The sequence below is a fragment of the Crocuta crocuta genome, unplaced genomic scaffold (genome assembly GCF_008692635.1).
Source record: "Crocuta crocuta isolate KB4526 unplaced genomic scaffold, BGI_CrCroc_1.0 scaffold59, whole genome shotgun sequence".
In the NCBI taxonomy this organism is placed as follows: Eukaryota; Metazoa; Chordata; class Mammalia; order Carnivora; family Hyaenidae; genus Crocuta; species Crocuta crocuta.
This window is the reverse complement of record NW_027551578.1, coordinates 2,351,027-2,371,494: the sequence shown is the minus strand read 5'-3', so window position 1 is coordinate 2,371,494 and position 20,468 is coordinate 2,351,027. Positions and strand designations below refer to the sequence as shown.

Here is a 20,468-nt window from a genome sequence, read left to right as displayed (position 1 = left end):
CCCCACCACACCCCCCTGCCCCCCCTCCGCCCCTGCCTTTGGAACCAACACTGCGCACGCACAGGGCGCAGGGGCGAAGCGCAGGCAAGACGGCTGCGGGGCAGATGGACTGCGGAGGCCATGCGCGTTCCTGCAGCGGGACGAGCATCCTGAGCTCCTCCGGCAAGCTCGCGTGAAAAGGAAGCACAGCTTACAAGTACTTGGGAATCATCTGCATTTACCCGTAACATGGTTTTCACGTATTCAGAGAACACAGCCCAGTAAAGTTTATTGCCACCAAAAGTGCGCCGCATGAAAAAGGCACCCGACATCCGCAGCAGCTCACTGACCATTTTCATTCCAAGGAAGTCTAGGAGATAAATACAGAAGGGGACCATCTTTTTTTGCAGGTCTTGGAACTTTCCATAAATACCTAAAGTCACACTCCGTGAAGAAAGATTTCACGTAGGGCAGGCAGCCCTATGGTATCAACAATGACACTTCCCGAGATGAACATCCCTTAAGGACGGGTAACAGAATGATGGGAGAGTAGGCGCTGTGTGGGCAGGCTGGCTGGGAGGCTACCTCCAGGGAACCCTCGCACCTCGCTTTTCCGACCAGACCGCCAGAGACCGTGGCCTCAGCGGGCAAGGGACCAGCTCAATAACATCATCACGCCGAGGTCTTTAGTTAGCAGTGCTGCTAACATGGACGACAGACCAGCACGTGTCTTCCATGCTGGACAGCTGTCCAGAGCAGCTCTCACCGTTCTTGTTTACCCAGGAGGGAAGAGGATCAGCCTTCTTTGAGTGGCACAGAACAAATCCCGCAAGTCTTGGAGGAGAGGAAGAGTTCTACCATCACTTTTAAACCCCCCCTTCTTTCCATTTTCCTTACTTTTCAAATAACTTCCTCACATGTTTGTACAGATGAAAATGCTTTTAAAGTAGTTAAGTCCCTGGCAGTTTTCACCTATTTACTGCATTTATTGACCAAGGTATCCCAACTTTCCTGGCTACCTCAAAAGGCAGGTGATAAACAATTATTTGCTTTAACAATCCTGGTTTTAGGAATCAGTCTTATAGAAGTAAAAACACTCATATAAAAATACGTAAAATTGAAACCACAAAAGTACCAAACTATGATACACTTACAGTGCCGAATACTATGTAGCTCTTAAAATGTTAGACATGAAGTTGGACCTTGACCTTACAGTGCATACAAATTTCACTCAAGACTGACCAATATAAGACCTGAAACTATAAAATTCTTAGAATTTATAGTTTATAGGAGTAAAACTTTATGACATTTCATTTGGCCTGGATTTCTCAGATATGACACCAAAAGCATAGAGAACAAAAGAAACTGACAGAGAAATTGGGCTATAAAGAAAAAAGAAAAGCTTCACTGAGAGAGTGCAAAGTCAACTTTGGGAGACACCTGATGAGAAAAGTGAAAAATAATCCTTGCAAATCATATATCTGATATAGGGCTATTATCCAGAATATATAAAGAACCCCGACAACTCAAGAACAAAAAAAACCCAAATGACCTGATTAAAAAATGGGCAATGTGCTTGAGTAGCCACTTCTCCAAAGAAGATATAGAAATGGCCAACAAGTATATGAAAAGATGATCAACATCACTATTTATTAGGGAGATGCAAATCAAAATCATACTGAGATACCACTGCACACCCATTAGGATGGCCATTATTACACACACACACACACACAAGAAAATAAGCACTGGTGAGGATGTGGAGAAACTGGACCCTAGGGTACTGCACTGGTGGGAATGTAAAATGGCAGTCACTGTGGAAAACAATACAGTGGTTCCTTGAAAAATTAAAAATAAAATTACCACGTAACCCAGGAATTCTGCTTCTGGGTATATACCCGGAAGAACTTAAAGCAGAGACTCAAAGAGATATTTGTACACCTATGTTCATCGGCATTATTCACAGTAGCCATGAGGTGGAAGAAACCAAAGTGTCCACTGGTGGATGAAGGACTCAACAACATGGGTCTATACATACAATGAAATGTCATTCAGCCTTTAGGAAGAAAATTTTCAAACACGGTATGACATGGATGGACCTCGAGGACATTACGCTGAGTTAAACAAGCCAGTCACAAAAGGACAAATATTGTATGATTCCACTTATAGGAGGTTCCTAGAGGAAACACAGAGAGACAGAAAGTAGAATGGCGGCTGCAGGGGCTGGGGGGAGAGCAGAATGGGGAGGTGATTGGGGAGAGAAGTTCAGTTTTGCAAGACGAGAAGTGGGTGGAGCTCTGTGGATGGAAGGTGGTGATGGCTGCCCAACAAGGTGAATATACTAAATACCACTGAACTCTATGCTGAAAAATGTGTAAGTCGGTACGGTTTATGTTTTATGTATTTTACCATGATCAAAAAATATATTAAAAACAAACAAACAAACCAGTAGGTCTGTTTATTGACTTTAGAGATAACCACGGATATATGATCAAATAAGAAAAAGCAAAGGCAAGTAATACATGTCAGTGGTATCTCATTTTTCCATCCTAAACCAAAACCTCCATGCGCACACACACTTGCTTACGTCCGCAGCAAAGCTCAGCACAGAGAGGCATAATCCAGACTAGCAAACCCCGGGACCGGATGGGAGAAGGGACAGGGTATTCTCATCATCATCTTCAAACACCTCGGTAACTGTTAAAGTCACTTTGGTGAATATTTCTATTTTTGTACTTTAAAAAAAAGGGGGGGAACAATACGTACCCATTCCCGCTGCTATGACTGGTACAGGTAAATCATAGTTGTACAAAAGAAAAGACAACATCAGAAAGTCAATGTAACTTCGATGACTGGGCAGCAGAACAACCGGGTGCTCCTGGATAGCTCGCTGCAGCTTTAAAATAAATGTTCCGTTTTTAATACTTTCAGTTGTCATATTATTAAAATCACATCTCACATCAAAAAAAGGAAGCATGTGTTTACGCACAGAGGGAACACGAAGGATAACAAGGTCTTTCTGCCTCCCCTGCTACATACAGAATCCCCTACTACATTTCAGAGTTTTACTAACATAAGCACACATGATGAAAAACCATGAAAAATGTAAATTTCACAGAAAATAATAATAACAGTGATAAACCCTAACCTACCAGTTGGGCACCATATTAAGCATTTTACATACTAAGCATTTCACATGCACTGCTTAACTCCACATATTTGTAAATAAGGCCTAAGCATTAAGTTCATTTGCGACAGGGTCATGCATCTGATCAACGGCTGAGCTGGGAATGGAACGGAAATCAGCCTGAATTAAAACGTCAGCTGCCAGGGCACGTGGGAGGCTCAGGTGGTTAAGTGTCTGACTCCTGATTTCAGCTCAGGTCATGATCTCTCCGTTGGTGAGATCGAGCCCTGTGTTGGGCTCCATGCTGACAGCATGGAACCTGCTTGGGAATCACCCTCTCCCCCTCTCTCTGCCCATTCCCTGCTTGCACAGGTGTGCTGGGTCTCTCAAAAAATAAATAAACTTTAAAAAAAGTCAGCTGTTAGTGCTAGACTAATTGCATGTAGTAAGAGGGAACAAAGCTTCTTCCAGGTAGATTAATGAAAACAAATCTGGGATAGTAGAATAAATGAGAGGTATGGTATTTCTCTATACACTGGACTGGCTGCAGGAGAATGGTTGCAATTTGACTTCCAGATATATTCTGTAGGCTACCAAGATATCTCAAATATATTCACTGGTATCAGTATGTTATCTGTTTTTCTTTTTTTAAATCTAAATATAATTCACCAAGGCAAGGTAATGTGTGATCAGTTAAGTCGACATGGCCAGACAACATTCTCTGGATGGTTTTTTTTTTTCAATTTATTTATGTTTGAGGGACAGAGTGTGAGCAGCGGAGGAGCAAAAACGGAGAGAGACACAGAATCCGAAGCAGGCTCCAGGCTCCGAGCTGTCAGCACAGAGCCTGATGCGGGGCTCAAACCCACAGACCATGAGATCATGACCTGAGCTGAAGTCACCGCTCAACCAAGTGAACCACCTAGACGCCCCTCTCTGGATAGCTTTACCAAACATTCCTTGACAGAGATCCAGAGAGTAAGCCGGCAATCTAGAAATGAGTCAGAGGAGGGAAAAAGAATACTTGAAAGTAAAGTAAATGACTGTATAAAATAAAACCTTAAAAAGACATGTACAGGAAGGCCAATGAAGGTGAGGGCTTCTTGGTAAGAGGAAAACCAGTATTAAAAAACATAAATGAATAAAAATAAGAAAAGCTCTTCCTTTCAGAAGAAAGTGGGCTATTAACAGGACTGATGGAATTAGAAAAATCACCATTTGGCAATCATTAGAGTAATAATTGGTTCGGTCAATGTAAAAGCTAATGGAGGAAGTACAGTGGACCATTCTTGAAGCATCTCTCCACAAGATACTTATTCATTACAAAGGGAGACACAGTAACTTTCTAGTGTAGAAACCTGGCTAATGCCACCTTTACCAAATGCTGAAGTACACAGCAGCAGGTGTGAAGACAGACCATGCTGAAGACAGACAGCCCCCAAGGGCTCCTGACCTGCTGCCCTGAGAGGGACACAATGTGACTCTACCACTGAGAAAACATCACTCAAATCCAAATCAAGGCAAGCTATAAAGTAACTGGTCTGGTTGTTTTTTTTTTTTCCCTAAAACTAACACAAAACACAAACAAAGGACAAGGTATTGTTCTAAAATTAAAAGGGTCTACAGAGATAAGGAAGCTGAATGTAACGCATGATGTAAGATTTCCTTTTGCTAACGAGACAGAACTGGGACAATTGGTCAACTACGAACAAGGTCTGTATTCTGGTGCTAAACGTCAGGTTGCTTATTTTGATAATTGCACCAGAAGGGAGGGAGTGTCACTAACTGTTTATGGGAAAAACACACCGGAGCACTGAGGAAAGGATTAAGGAAATACTGTAGGGGAATCTAGGTGAATCATAGACAGAGATTCTTGGTATTTCTTCTGTAACTTTGCGGACATCTGACAGTCGGTTAGCCTATAAGCGTTACCTGACTGAGTAAGTTAGTCTCCTGTCTGCAGATCTGAAAGTATCAAACATCACCTCTTCTGCCCAGCCTGCGTGCCTGAGGCCAAGGGCCTGCTCATTCGGTGCAAAGGGAGATGTCTCCTCATTGATTATATCATGAGGGTAGAAGAAGAGATTGTTTTTAAACAAGCAATACTCACTTTCTGAATACCTTCTTCATTTACACACACTTTTGAGAAAATTTGTTTAAATATTTTGCTCAGGGCAAAGGCAAAAAAACGGATGGCTCCCAGACGCAGTTTGTGGCTCATTTCATCCAAGATCTCACAAACTTCCTCGCGGAGGACATCGACAGATTGAAGGGATTCCTTGGAAAGCTAGAAGGAGAAGGGAAAGCGGGGGATGTTTCTGAAGAAGCCAGAACTGTATTCCCTCACGCCGGTGACTAGTTCCAAATGGACCAATACTATATAGCTCGAAAATGCTATGCTCTCTTCATGTAAACTGACATAATTTATTTTCCAATACAACCAAAGTAGATAAATGATCCTATTTAGATACCTTCACAGACTAGAAATTCAAAACGAATCATCTTTCAAGGACAGCATTTTAGACTAAAGAAAACATCTCCCCTTTCATCTGATTTGTTAATAAGCTTACAACGAAATTCTCTAACATATGCTGTTGTCTACGAATTAGTGTCTTAGATTACGTATTTAGCAATAATTCTTTCAGTAGATTGTTGCAGCACTCTACCTGCTTGCTCAATGCCATATAAGGTAAATATATAAGGTAAAAATCCCAGCTTATGTTGCAATAACTGTTTACTCAGATATACAGGTCACTGGGACAAAACTCTCCCAAGTATCAAAGAGCAACTAGCGAAATCGATGCCCTCACAACGGAACTCCCTTTATTCACATGGGATACACCACCTCTTATTGTAAAGAGAACAAAATATGGGCCTGGAGCTAGGCCTGGAGATGAACAGGTCAGTTTCTGCCCTTAAGGAATCCTAATCTGACTCTTTTTACTTTCCCCTAAACAAGCATGTTGGAAAAAAGTGGAGTCTGTGTGATAAGTAACAATTATCCTTTGCGGAGGACAATGTTCTGCTTTAGGATGAGGCCCAGAAGGTCAGAGGGTAGGATGCTGGAATCCTAGCTTCCTAAATTACATGCAGTGAGGAGACTGCTTCTCTTTAAAAAAAAAAAAAAAAAATGAGGTTAAATTAACATACCATCAAATGAGCCATTTCAAAATAAACAGTTCAGTGGCCTCTGATACCTTCACAAATGGATAATTATCCTCTACCTAGCTCTGTATTTTATCTTTTTCAGGGAAACAGAGGAATCCATGGGTTCATGGTAAAGATGGATTTCAGGAAGGGAGTACATTTGAAGAACTATCAAAATAGTTGAGGCCGGAGACAGAAAAGGCCCAAACAAAAGTAATGACAGGTGCTAGGGAGAAGGCGGAGGGCAGGGAGATGCTCAGTTGTTTCAGGCAACAGAATGGATGGTGGCGCAGTCCTGAAATGGGGGACACAGACCAGGGGTAGAAGGCAGTATGGTGTAGGGGTGGAGAAGGCAGGTATATGGATTCTGAGGGGTTTGTGAGACATACAAATTAGATGACCTGCAGGGAACAGGACGGTTAGAGACACAAGTCTGAACCCTGATAATCAGCCAACGCTAGAGGTCCTGTCTGGGTACCACCAGGCCACGGTTGGAAACGAAAAAGAAGAAGATGGACAAAATGGGTGAGGGAGGCTGCAGGGGTAAAGAAGCCTCAGGGTTCAACCTTGAAAACCGCTTGCCTGGCGGATGCAAGAGCTTGTACAGAGATTAGCAAGGGGGATATGAAGAGAACTATACTGTGGGGTGCCGCAAGTGTCAAGAGAGGTCTTGCAGGAGTGACTGCCCAACAAACACTGACACAGTTAAGAGACAGTGAAGACTAAAAGGGCCCCTAGGATCGGGTCCCTTGGAGATCCACAGCGACCTTTACTGGATGAGGTGCACGGCCCGTGGAAAAGCTGGGCTGAGAAGGGAGAGAGAGATCGTGTGCTGGAAAGAGACTATGTGGCCAAGAGGGCCATCCCCCAGCCAGGAAGCACGCACACCAGTGGGGCCAGGGGAAAAGGCTGAAGAGTAGGAAAGACATGACCCCCGGGGTCTGAAAGAATTAGGCAGATGAAGAATGCAGGGGAGCAGGCTGGTCTATTCAGAAGGAATGCCTTCTCCAAGACTGGAGGAAAGCGTGGAGGCAGAGAATGAGCTGATCTCTTGTTCTGTTCAAGTGGGCTTCTCATTTGCTCCACAGATATGTCTTCCTCTTCCTGGAAACCCAAGAGATTAAAAGACGAGCCAAAGCCTTGTAAGTGCTTGTCTGGGTGCTGTCCCTCTTCAGTCTGTCTCCACACATCTCATCTGTCCTCGGCTAAAAGCCCTTTGATGGCGCCTCTTACATCCTGTGAGCCAAAGACAGCCTGGAGTTGGAGCCAAAGTGGCCACAGAGTTGGAAAGATAGACAAGAGCTCTTGAGGAGAACACATCGGCATCTCCCGGTGACTGACTAGGATGAAGGGGAAGCAGGAAGCTGAAGGTGGCATGCAGAATTGTGGTTTAAGCAGCAGGCACACAGAGGGGTTGTTCTTGGAAATATGGAAAACAGGGTGTGTGTGGGGGTGGGGTGGGGGGGGGGCCGCAGTGGGGATGGGAGGGTCAGAGAGTTTGATTCAGACAATCTGAATCTGAGAGGCTTCTGGATTTTCCAAGTAGGTATTCCAGTAGACATAAAAATATGGGTCTCAAAAAAGATCTGAGCTGAAGCAATGCTAATTATTATTTATTACAAACTGTTATATGCTTATGACATAACATGACATAAGATATCAGCATAAGGAAGATACTTACAATTCTGGTAATAAATAAAACTGCTCAGTGAGTTAGAATAAGTGGTTAGAACAAAAAGTTGAGGAACAGCAGCATTTAAAGACACAGGAGAAGGCAAAGAAGCACCTAAAGACAACTGAGGAAATGATCAAAAAGATTTGGTGGGTGGGGGTATGCCCTACTGACTGAGTGGGTGGAGCATGATTATTTTTCTGTTTTTAGGTTTATTTATTTTTATTTTTTTTAAATGTTTTACTTATTTCTGAGAGAGAGAGAGAGAAAGAGAAAGAGAGAGACACACAGAGAGAGAGAGAGAGAGAGACAGCATGAGCAGGGGAGGGTCAGACAGAGAGGGAGATACAGAATCCGAAGACAGGCTCCAGGCTCTGAGCTGGCTGTCAGCACAGAGCCCGACGCGGGGCTCGGACCCACGAACCGTGAGATCATGACCTGAGCCCAAGTCAGATGCTTTGCTTAACTGACTGAGCCACCCAGATGCCCCTAGGTTTATTTATTTTTGAGAGAGAGAGATTGAACGAGTGCAAGCAGAGCAGAGCAGAGAGAGAGGGAGAGAGTCCCAAGCAGGCTCTGCACTGTCAGCAGAGCCTAATGTGGGGCTCAGTCTCATGAACCATGAGATCATGATCTCACCCAAAATCAAGAGTTGGACGTTTAACTGACTGAGACACTCAGGTGCCCCGGATCATGGGACTCTTGATCTCGGGGTTGTGAGGTCAGGTCCCATGCTGAGTGTAGAGAGTACCTAAAAATGTCTTTAATAAACAAAAAAAGGAAGGAGAGTGTGCCAACGGCTACAAAGGATTCCAACTAGGTTGATTTTAGCTGTAAGGAAGGAAGACATTTGCAATCCTGGGGAGAGTAATTACAGTGGGTTAGAAACCAGATTCCAGTGAGCTGGAGCTGCATATACACAGGGGGTGAGAAAGTACAGAAAACACCCAACTGCTTCCAAGAGTAGATCATAAGGGGGAAAGGAAGTGCTGTGTCATAAGGGGGCGGAGGGGCAGGNAGGGGGGGGGGGGGGGCAGGAATGTGCTCAAAGGCTGATTTAAGCTGGAAGAGAATTAAGCATGTTCAGTGAGGATGGTAAAGAAGAGTAAGAAGTTGAAGACATTTGAGGGGACACACAATAGAGCAAAGTCCTTGAGGAGAAGGGAGCAGGTGAAGTTCAGAGCAAAGGAATAGGGGAGGGATTATACTCCCAACAGGAGAAATGGCTCCCTGTCCCCTCTGAACAGGAAGGAAGAAGAGAATGATGGGTATCAGATGCAGGTCAATCAGTAGCTTGATCATAGCAAGTTGAGAGTTGGCACATAATGGTTTACAATTTTTGTGAAGTGGGAAGAAAAGTTGAGGGTAAAGGGCAGAGATGGGAGGCTCAGAAAGAATGGGATGGACATAGACGCTGTCATTTTGGAGAATGGAAGAGACTTCACTGGGGAAACAAAGAATTCTTGGGTAACACAGAGGGCCCAGTTGTGTTACATAATCTTGAGTTATAACAATTCCGATCTACCTATACTCTGGGATTTTTTTCTCAAAAGCACAGCTGAGTTTGAGAAACACTGGCTTGTGTCAGTCATGTTTAACCTGGCTATGCACCAGAATTACTTGGGGAGCTTTTATTAATGTTTTTTAATGTTTATTTATTGAGAGAATGAGACAAAGCATGAGGAGGGGAGGGGCAGAGAGATGTAGACAGGGAATCTGAAGCAGGCTCCAGGCTCTGAGCCGTCAGCACAGAGCCTGACGCGGGGCTTGAACCCATAAGCCGTGAGATCATGACCTGAGCTGAAGTGGGCCACTTAACTGAGTGAGCCACCCAGGTGCCCCTACCTGGGAAGCTTTTAAAAAGAAGAAGAAAAAGAAGAAGGCAGAGATGCATGGGTCCTATTCCAGACCAATTAAATCAGGATCTCTGTGGACAGGACCAAGGCATTTTTTTTTTCATTCATTCATTCAAGAAACATTTGCTGAATGTGTACTATGTGCTACGCACTAGGAATTCAGCAAAAAAAAAAAAAAAAAGATAAAATATAGAATACAGAAATATAGAAATAAAAAAATAAAAAAAGTCATTAAGAGAGAGAAAATTTTCGCCTTCATGGAGTTTACATACTGGTGGATAATAACAGTTAACTTTCTGTAAAAGGTCTAACAAAGAGTCAGTAGTGAGAATCACTACCTTTAGCCTCTAATTGATGAGGAAACTTCACTTATGAAATAGGCCCAGTCAGAGGAGGCTGTTTTTCCAAGAAAGATCATGAAGGATAGATTAAAACAGAACGATTAGGAGCACGGGTCATATGTTCAAATCAGAAGAAAACAGCAGAAATAAAAAGCTTTTCTGAGGCCATAAACCTGACTAAATTCCACTTAAAAGCCAATAAAGTAAAAAACCTCTCCAGGAAACCTCAAGGCACAAAGGCACCTGGGCAATATACAGGGAGAGCCGGCCCTCAAGAAGCGGTCATCCGGCCCACCGAATCCCTGTATCCTGAGGCCTCTGAATCGCATGTCCAAGACAACTGAGCGTTTCTCCCAAGTCTGTCCCCTCTCCTGGGCTCCCTATGGCAGCGAATGGTGCTCTCATTTTTGAGTCTTTTTCCTTCCCTTCGTTCACCCGACTGGTCATTAAATAAGGTCTACTCCATCTCTTAAACTTCTTAAATCTGTCCAGCTTTGTTTCTACGAGTGCTTACCAGTCTAGGCAAGTATGATCCCACAAAAGGAATTATCTTGGCAAAAGCATCATAACCAGACTTCCCGCCTCCATCTGTAGCAGAATGGCGCTTCTAAAACAGACACCGATGAGGCCACACTCCAACCTGAAACCTTACATAGGGTAAAATCGAATTGCTCTGGATGGTTTATAAAACCCTTCACTATGTGGCCGCTGCTCTGCTCTCCAGTCTCAATTCTTATCACTACCCCTCCGTGCCCTCTTGGGTCTGGTCATACTGAACTGCTTCTAGTACTGAGAGTACGCATGCTCTCTAGTCCTTAAAATAAGCAGGTGGTTCCCAAACTTCACTATACTTTGGAGTTAACTGGGCTTCTCTAGCTCCTTCCCTCTGATGTTCTGATTTAATTAGTATCGGGGTGAGATCTATGCACAGGGATTCCTGAAAGCTTCTCCAGCAATTTTAATGTGCCGTGAGTGAGGTTTGAAAACCAAAGGGAAAATGTTATCTGCTCTGCTAGGAACACTTCTTCACCCACTTCACCTGGACAACCCCTAATCATCTTTCAGGTAGGTATCATTATAAAAACATCAACTTTTTCCTTTTTTTTAAAATTTAAATTCAAGTGAGTTAACATACAGTGTAGTCTTGCCTTCAGGAGTAAAACCCAGTGATTCACCTCTTACTTAGGACACCCAGTGCTCATCCTGATACGGGTCCTCCTTAATGCCCATTGCCCATCTAGCCCATCCCCCCACCCACCTCCCCTCCAGCACCCCTCAGTTTGTTCTCTGTATTTAAGGGTCTCTTATGGTTTGCTTCCCTCTCAGTTTTCCTTCCCTTCCCCTGTGTTCATCTGTTAAGTTTCTCAAACTCCACACAGGAGTGCAATCATATCTGTCTTTCTCTGGCTGACTTATTTTGCTCAGCACAGTCCCCTCCAGTTCCATCCATGTTGTTGCAAATGGTAAGATTTCATTCTTTTTCATCATCGAGTAGTATTCCATTGTGTGTGTGTGTGTGTGTGTGTGTGTGTGTGTGTGTGTACACACATCTTCTTTATCCATTCATCAGTCAATGGACACAAAGAATCATGTTTCCAACTCCCTACACAAATTACTTGCCCTATAAGTAATTAGCGCCCCTGTATACTGGGCTCCCATCAGCATGTCTTCTCAGATTTCATTGTCAATTGATTATACCACTGTTGTCATTCCCTATTAGACTACAGTTGACCCTTGCACAACGTGGGCGCTGGATGCCAACCCTCCATGCAGTTGAAAACCCATGAGTAACTTCTGACTCCCCAAAATCTTAACCAATAGCCTATTATTGACTGGAAGCTTTACAGATAACATGAAGAGTTGATTCACACCTATTTTCCATGTCATATGTATTATATACTGTATTCTTACAATAAGCTAGAGAAAATGTTTCTAAGAAAATCATAAGGAAAATACATTTACAGTACTGTACTATATTTATTAAAAAAAAATATCCACTCTAAGTGGACCCGCACCATTCAAACTTGTGCTGCTCTCTGTTGGCTGTGGTTGAAGAGGGAATCACTTACCTGTTTAATGACATAATTAACCTCTTCAGAATTGAGAACACTGTATTTAATATCACTTGGCTTGCAAGGAATAATTCCCTTATAGACAAGAGGTGTGTAGCATTTCATTGCAAATTTCAAGTCGCTGACATGCCTCCTCTCCTCTAAAATATCTTCAAATTCATCCCATTTTTTGAGCTCCTTCTGTGGGTAAGGAAAATGAAAGAAAGTAATGCACATACTATAAAATAAACTAGGGCAAATTAGGGACTACACTGGTAAGGTTTCATTGTTGCCAACATTTTTATTTGAGGACATATGAACAAGAGCAAAATGCACTGATCAAAGGTACTGAGAGAGAGAGAGAGAGAGAGAGAGAGAGAGAGAGAGAGAGAGAATCCCAAGCAGGCTCCATGCTCAGTGAAGAGCCTGATGCAGATGGCCTGAGCCAAACTTAAGACTTAGAAGTTCAACCCACTGAGCCACCCAGGCCCCCCTAATAAAATGTTTTAAAGCAAATCAATCAATCAATCAATCATTTTCCCCCCTAATTACCAAAGTGATAAGTGCTCCTTATAAGAATCTGGAAGTTACAGTAAAGCACAAAGAAGAAAATTACAATCACCTGTCGTCCAGTGACCCAGGGACCATTTTAGTGCACGCTTTTTTCTGGGCACGTAGACACATTGCCACCCGACACACATAGTTTAATTTGCCACTTGAGTTTTTCACTTCATGTATAACCGCCTCCTTGTCCTTTCAGTTTCCTCTATCATATTACTTTTAATAATGGACATTTGACTTATTTTCCATACATTGTTATTAAAACATGCAACACTCATTATTATTCCTTTCTAATTTAATCATTAAACCCTGACCTCTTTCTAGTCTTTATCTTCCTAGACCTCCCTATGGCCTGACACCATTCTCAAGGGCTCCCTCCTTTCCCCACCTCCAACCATCCTGAAATTTTCCTACTTTGTTTTTTTGTTTCTAACATTTATTCATTTTTGAGAGGGAGGAGAGAGAGAGAGCACGAGAAGGGGAGGGGCAGAGAGAGAGGGAGACATAGGATTTGAAGCAGGCTCCAGGCGCCAAACTGTCAGCACAGAGCCCAAAGCACAGCTCAAACTCATGTACTGTGAGATCAATGACCTGAGCCAAAATCAGACGCTTAACTGACTGAGCCACCCAGGCACCCCCTTACTTTAGTTTTTAATTCATGACTCTTGTCACAGCAGAAGATCCACCTCCTTTCTCTAATCCAATGATTTCTCAACCCTGGGGGAAAATTTCACCCAAAACTAAAATATTTCTTCTTTCCTCCCATTCCCCTTAATGTTAACATCTCCAACTTCCTGTCTTCACTCCACCCACTGTACTGAGTACTCTCACCTACTCAACTGGCTTTATATACTAATCATACTTGCGGTCGAATCTCTTGCTTGGTTCTCTTCTCCCATGGGAGCTCCTGATATACACATTTAGTTGTCAACACTTCACATTTGGCCTTTCTAAACTTTATTTATTTTTGAGAGGTACATCATGAGCAGGGGAGGGGCAGAGAGAGAGGGAGACACAGAATCCAAGGCAGGCTCCAGGCTCCGGGCTGTCAGCAGAGTCTGACATGTGACTCGAACCCACAAACTGTAAGATCATGACCTGAGCCGAAGCCAGATGCTTAACCGACTGAGCCACCCAGGCACCCCCACATTTGGCCTTTCTAAAACTGAACTCATTTCTCCTCTGCACAGTCCTACAACCTGCTTATTTTCTGGAGTTTACAAAAAAATAACAGAAATCTCAACAACCACCATGCCATCTACATCCCTTGGCATTACTCTAGACCCCCCTCCTCCTCACCCTTACACACAATCCATCTGATCCCGTTAAGGTGGCCTTTAAGAATGTAGCGCATCTACTCAGCCACAGGTCCAGCCTGTGCACTTTATCACAGTAGCCTCCTCACTGGTCTCCTTGACCCTTTGACTCTACCCTCCATGCTGTCTATGCTCTTTTCAAAACACAATTCTGACCAAATTGTTCCCTGCTTAAAATACTTAAATGACTGCCCACCTCCTGTAGAATAAGACCTAAGCCACTCCTGGTGTTGTCATGAACTGGCCTGTCCCTCCCTCTCCAGGCTCATTGGCCATCATGCTAAGGTCTACTCAATAGCAGATGATCTGCGTTTCCCTGAAACAATTGTTGACATGCCTCTGGGCCTTTGCACATGCTCCTCTCTGTGCTTGGAGGGCCTTTTTGTTCCTCTGTCATCCTTACTCCAGCACCACTCTTCTGAGAAAACTCTCCTTGAGTTGCCCAGATGGACTTACTCTTCCTTCCCCATCAGAACGTCTTTATACGGTACCTCCATCTATCATAATATGTACCCACAAGAGTTTGAATGTCTGTCACCCTAAAATGCAAGTATCTTGAAGACAGAAAATACATGTCCTCTTTGTATTTCCCAACATCTAGCTGTGTTTGGAATATAGCAGAACTGAATGACTAAATGTTGAAATAACATAAAAAAGAATAGAATGTTAAGCTGAGAACATGACTAGGCATTATGAGAATATAAACAAAAGAGCATTTATGAGGAGTTTCAGTATCAAAAGGGTAGCATGTAAAACATGTGAAATATGCAGATACATATACTTTTATGCCCACATATACAAAGTATGAAGAATATATGAGGGAAAAATCTTTTTTTTTTTGACTAAAAACTTTTTATTGATTTTTTTTTCAGTCTGAGGTTTNAGTTCCTCCTAATCCTCCTATACGTGCAAACATGTAATATTTGTCCTTCTATGAGGGAAAAATCTTCTAACTGCTGGGATTCTGCTGTAAAACTCTGTCCTTGTAACATACCACACTCTTGCTTATAAGGTTCAAGAACCTTCTCAAATCTCACATTTCTCATCAGTAAAATAATATACAGTTTATGTATAGACTCAGACCTGGTACAATGTAACAAACTGGCATCTAAATTACATAGTTTTAGGGATTAAAGGAGACTTAGAGACTTCCCACTTAGTGGTCCTAGGAGTGGGAAGAGAACAGGATTGGAATCAGCTAGGGAGACAAATTATCTTCTCTCTCTCAATCTGTGTGTGTGTGTGTGTGTGTGTGTGTGTGTGTGTACAGGAATTTATAATGTTTATAAATATACTTTTATATTACATATACAAAATATTTAAAAATTAAGTATACACATATAGAGAGGGAGACAGACGGAGAAAGAGGGAGACCCTTCCGCACTGTTCACCTGAAAACGCTTAGTCATCGACCACAGCTCCTGTTGACCTCTGTGTACCATTTCCTGACTCTCCCCCTCATCCTAGACTGAACTGATCATCCTCTCCTTTGATTCTTAACTGAGCCTTTCATGACAGCATCTAAAATACTTCATTAAACCCAGATTGGTATCTTCCCTGCAAGACTGTAAACTTCTTGTCTGCGTAGGTCATGTGTCTTGTACATTTTTGTATTCCCGGTTCCTAGTAGGAATTCAATCATTGTAGAATAAAAAAGAAATTACTGAATGAAGACACTTCCTGAGCCCTGATGCTGGGAATCAATACTGCTCCCAATCTGGTCCTAACCTGATGTCCAATCCAGTGGTTTTTAACCCAGGCTGCACATGAAAATAACCAGGGCACTTAAAAAATATACTGTTGCCCAGGTCCCCCCAGAGATTCTTGATTGAGTCTGTGAACGGTACATGGGCATCAGAATTATTTTTAAAAGTACTCCAAGTGACTCCTACACGCACCTAGGGTTGAGTGTTGACTACACATTTGTTGGCCTTCCCTATACATGATGATGAAGTATTTACCACCATAAAATAAATATATTTATCCAGCTACTCATCTAGGGGCACGGTCCAAAGAGGATCCCAAGTAAGGTTTAGGTTATCCCCGCCCCCCTTATTTTTCTCTCTTGATGTTTATAGCACCTCCTCCGTATTTGTAGCTAAACAAGCTTCTCCTTGTACCTCTCTTTCAACGGCTCTGCAGGACCCATTCATTCCACAGAGAGTTAGGGAGAGCCCACAACGTACCAGGCACTGGTCTACAGGCTGGAATAAAACAGGAACAAGGCAGATAAAGAACACATACTAAGGGAGCTTATGTTGCATTAAGGAAAGACAGACAAATAAACAAGTTCACTCAGGCACACCCCCAGTGGCAGGCTGGTGAATGTTTGACCATGGGAGAGCCCTGGCAGATTTCAAGCTGCCAGCATGACCTCCCTGGATGGAGAGTGGGGGAGAGATGGGCAGTAGCCTCTATTACATAGGATCACCACCTTACAGTCTGATGGACATAAATAACTTCAAAAGCGTAGAAAAGAGTAAAATTTAGTAAGATAATTAGGGAGTGCTGCATTTGGGGTATTTATTACTTTTGTTTTTCACAGAATTTATTTAACTGTAAACTTACAAGAGCCCGTCTTTAATTTTTCATAATGGCTGTCAACAATGGGCTCTACAAATGTCATGAAAAATTAACACTCAGCTTTGAAAGTCAGTACAAGGCAGCTGTACCACGACACTGGAAAAGGGAATATAAAGAAAATAAAATTCAGTTAACTAACAAGAAGAAGTGACTGGAGAGCTATCTTAGATTGAATGGTTGGGTAAGGCCTCTCTGGGAGGTGATATTTGAACTGGGACCTCAAATGGGACAGGGAAAGCAATGCAAATTTCTGGGAAAACAGGATACCACACAGAGGGAACTGGAAGCACTCTTGAGGAGAGAGCATGCTTACTGTCTGAGAAACAGAAGGCCAGTGTGGCTGAAGCCCAGTGAGCAAGATTAGTAGAATCAGGGAATCAGTGTGGCAATGATGTAGTCTTGTAGGACATTGTAAGGAGTCCAGATTTTTCATTTGGACTATAGCAGGAAGCCATAGTTTGGGTTCTGGGTAGAGCAGTAAGTATCCATCCCCAGTCTTCTTTTCATTCCGTGGTCTCATGGAAAGATTTCAGGCAGACCTATGGCTTCAGATATAATTTACTCGCTGATGCCCGACAAACCCATATATTTAAGCTAGACCTGCTCTTTTGATCGGGTACCATATTTCTAACTCTATCTGGAGGTCTCCCAAACACCCTGTGGGGTATCTGGTCCATAACACAGTAATGCACGAGTTACAAGTCATTAACTCTATAACTCACGTCTGGAACTGAACACATCCCAAACTGAAATTATTACCCTGACACAACCTGCTCCTCTGCCCAAATTTCCTATCAGCAACATCCGCCCAGTTGCCAAATCACAGAAACCTCCTTTTCCTCAGCCACTGCATTCAACTATCCTATATATCACAACAGTTTACCCACCTCCCTTCTCCCCAGGCTCACTGCCACTGCCTCTGTTTTACTGCAACCGTGTTCGGTTGCTCTCCTATCAGATCCTCCTTCTACAGTCTCCACTTAAGTGAAGGTTATCCACACAAATAACCACTCCAAAAACCCAGTCTTAAGACTTCCAAAATACAAATCCGATCATCCTTACAGGTTCCCTTAGAAAGTTAAGATTTTATTCTTGAGTGTGTAGACATGATATATAAAACCCCTTTAGAAATACCTTCTGCCCACTTCCTTAGTTTTGTGTCCCATGTCTCCTTTATTCTACCTCTACCTGACTACTAGGGTCTTCCAGACATCCAAGAGAGTGGCTTTCTACGTGGATGCCTACACCAGTCTTCCTCTCCTTCGTCTCCCATTCACACCTCAAAACCTCAGCTCACATGTCACCCCCTCAGGTCAGGTTCCCCTTCTCATTCCTTCCACAACAGGCTGTGGATGATTCGATCATCACCCTTATCTCACTTAATTTTAATTGTTTATTTTCATGACTTCCTTTCAAGTCCATGGAGGCAAGGGCTTTTAACTTCCATATACTGGATGTTGAAAATAATGACTAGGACGCTGTAGGTTACCTGTGCTGCAATGTTTGCTGCAATCAGGAGTATCTTAAATAGCTCTAAGTACTACTCTCACATTGGAGTGTTGCACAAGAACAGTGTGGCTGAGCAAATAAGGACAGCCTGAAATAGTAAGAAAATGTTCAGGTTATTGTAAGAGTAAAGACTATGCAGTTACGAGAGTATTAAGGGCTTCTTTCCAGCCTCCGAGGTAGAAAAAGCTCACATACAATTGCCTTAATTTTTCGTGTTGAAAAAGTTGACAAAAGTGCTATCATTAAAGAACCATTGGTAAATGGGGAATTACAAAACCAAGTCTTTCCTTTAATATGCGTGTGCAAAACTGCAGTCAATTCACAAGCCAGTTTAGGGCTGAGAACTGGATCCACACAGCGACCTGCTTCTCTACATGCCTGGTCTGGAATAGCAACGTCAAAAAGTGAGGTCAAAATAGTTCCACCACAGAGCTGTGGGGTGGGATGGTCACTAACTAGAGACGTTAAAGTAATAACTCTCACAGAAGTGGACAGTTGACAGCAATTGTAAACCCAGAGCTCTCCACATGGAGGGAAGAGAAGTTTCCTCATGTTTCAAAGAATGCTGGTGTCCCAATTTGAAGGCAGCCCTCTATATAGCTTCTGTTTTGAAACAGTTTTCTGTTTATCTTGTTGTTTGCTCTTTTCCCTGTTATAACCTTCGTATGCAAATTAACATTATATTTAAATCAGAAACTGGCACTAACCTCCAGGACACAGTGACATGCTCTTAAAATGCATTANCAGCTGCCCCAGAACCGTGCAATCCTGAGAACTACAAAGGGTTCACCTCACAAATTCTTCATATAAATAGGAAGCGACCAATATTCTGTTGGCAAAAAGGGTCAGTTAACATCAGGAGAGGGAGAGGGCTGGGGGTTAGAAGGCAAGCTGCAGAGGCCGGGTGGCACCAGCGGTCTTCCAACACGACTTCTGCAAAAAGTACGGGCGGAAGGCAAAAACGCGGTCACGTTTTCCAGAAGTTCCCGATCTTTCTATTTTAAAAAAAAGTTTAAGTCTCATTACAAACTCGGTGCCCACATACAAGCCAAATACTTTTCTCCCATGAGCATCACGGCAGCAAAAGGGCGGGGTGGGGAGCCACATGCTGACTATCAGGCCAGGTCGGAACCGCAGGTTTTTCCTGGTTTAACCAAAAGGTGGCCCTCGCTAGAGATGGAGAGATCCCATTCTCACTCTCATTCCTGGGCCAGGGGCTCCCCGAAGGCCCCGTGACCTGGTAGAGGGAAAGAGAAGGAACGAGCGGAAAGGAACCAGAGGAACCGTCACCCATAGAAACTGCTAAAAGCACGCACACATTTGCACACGCAGCGATACACCGTTGCCTTGGAAACCAAGTCAGCCACCTCACCCCTCCTCGGCGGCCCCGGGACCCACTCTTTCGGTCCAGGGGTCGCGGCCCGTCTGAGGCCGGGACGGGGAGGGTGGGGTCCTCTCCTGCGGCCCCGCCCCGGGCCTCGTCCCCCCCGGCCGCCTACCGAGTAGGGAAGCACGACAGCGCCGTGACTGGCGGAGCCGACGGAGAAGCTAGCGTTAGATGAACTGGAAGAATCCATGGTGCGGCTGCCGTCCCGAGCAGGGCCTGAAATTCTTTGCTAAGCGGTGGTGGTGATGCTGCTGGGGGCGGTTCTTCCGCGCAGGGCGGCCCGACCTCGCCCAGGGCGGCGGCACCCTCTACGGCTTCTCCTCAGGACCCCGGGCGCCGCCATCTTAACCAGGACGGAAGCCGCGCCGGGACCTTCGACGCGCACGCGCAGCGCGTCAGAACTCGGAAGTGTGGGCGCCGCGAGGAGGGCATCCCGGCGGGCCCCGCACGGCACGGGGGTGGCCGACCTCGCGATGGCTCAGGAGCAGGGCTTGGGGTCCCCCGCGCCTCCAGGTTCTCAGACGCTCCTGGACTCCCTGCTCCGGAACCTCTACGACTTCGGTGAGTGCGGGGCCTCGGAACCCACGTGGAGAGCGGACTGGCAGCCGAGGTGTCTGCGGTGCCTTCTGCACTGGGTCGCCCTCGGCATTCAAGGCTAAAGGTTCTTGCACGTGGAGCACCCATCACCCTGCCGACCTGGTTCTCATGATGGGTCCAGCACACACCTGCGTCCGAGTGCCCCTTTTCTCCTGCTCCACCATCAGCCTCTGTTGTTACTTTCACGAATCCAACCTCCCAAGTCGCCCCTGAGTATGGGCACCACCTAGTTGCTCGTCATGAGCACCAAGGCTTTCAGGCTTAAAGGGCTTTCGGAATAGCCCACCCTTTCACATTTCCCGGCCCTCTGGGAAGCCCTCTGCTCCCACAGACCCCCCCCCC

General features: G+C 44.3%; 2 protein-coding genes across 4 annotated transcripts in view; one reads left to right on the top strand and one right to left on the bottom strand.

The window, feature by feature from the left end:
- GNPAT (glyceronephosphate O-acyltransferase) overlaps window positions 1-19,726 on the bottom strand; it is a 34,617-nt gene extending 14,891 nt beyond the window's left edge. For both annotated transcript variants that reach the window (XM_077751694.1, XM_077751695.1), the window contains exons 1-5: window positions 19,642-19,726; window positions 12,192-12,374; window positions 5,217-5,393; window positions 2,746-2,875; window positions 222-349 (exon numbers count right to left, since the gene is read on the bottom strand). In XM_077751694.1, the coding sequence (XP_077607820.1) occupies window positions 222-349; window positions 2,746-2,875; window positions 5,217-5,393; window positions 12,192-12,374; window positions 19,642-19,719 (696 nt within the window). In that variant the 5' untranslated portion in view covers window positions 19,720-19,726. The remainder of the gene's footprint in view (window positions 1-221; window positions 350-2,745; window positions 2,876-5,216; window positions 5,394-12,191; window positions 12,375-19,641) is intronic.
- Window positions 19,727-19,774: 48 nt separating this feature from the next.
- The window catches only part of FSAF1 (40S small subunit processome assembly factor 1), a 16,793-nt gene continuing 16,099 nt past the window's right edge, over window positions 19,775-20,468 (top strand). For both annotated transcript variants that reach the window (XR_013331994.1, XM_077751697.1), the window contains exon 1: window positions 19,775-20,090. Coding sequence is in view for 1 of the 2 variants with exons in the window: in XM_077751697.1 (XP_077607823.1) it covers window positions 19,775-20,090 (316 nt within the window). In the remaining variant the exon portion in view is untranslated. The remainder of the gene's footprint in view (window positions 20,091-20,468) is intronic.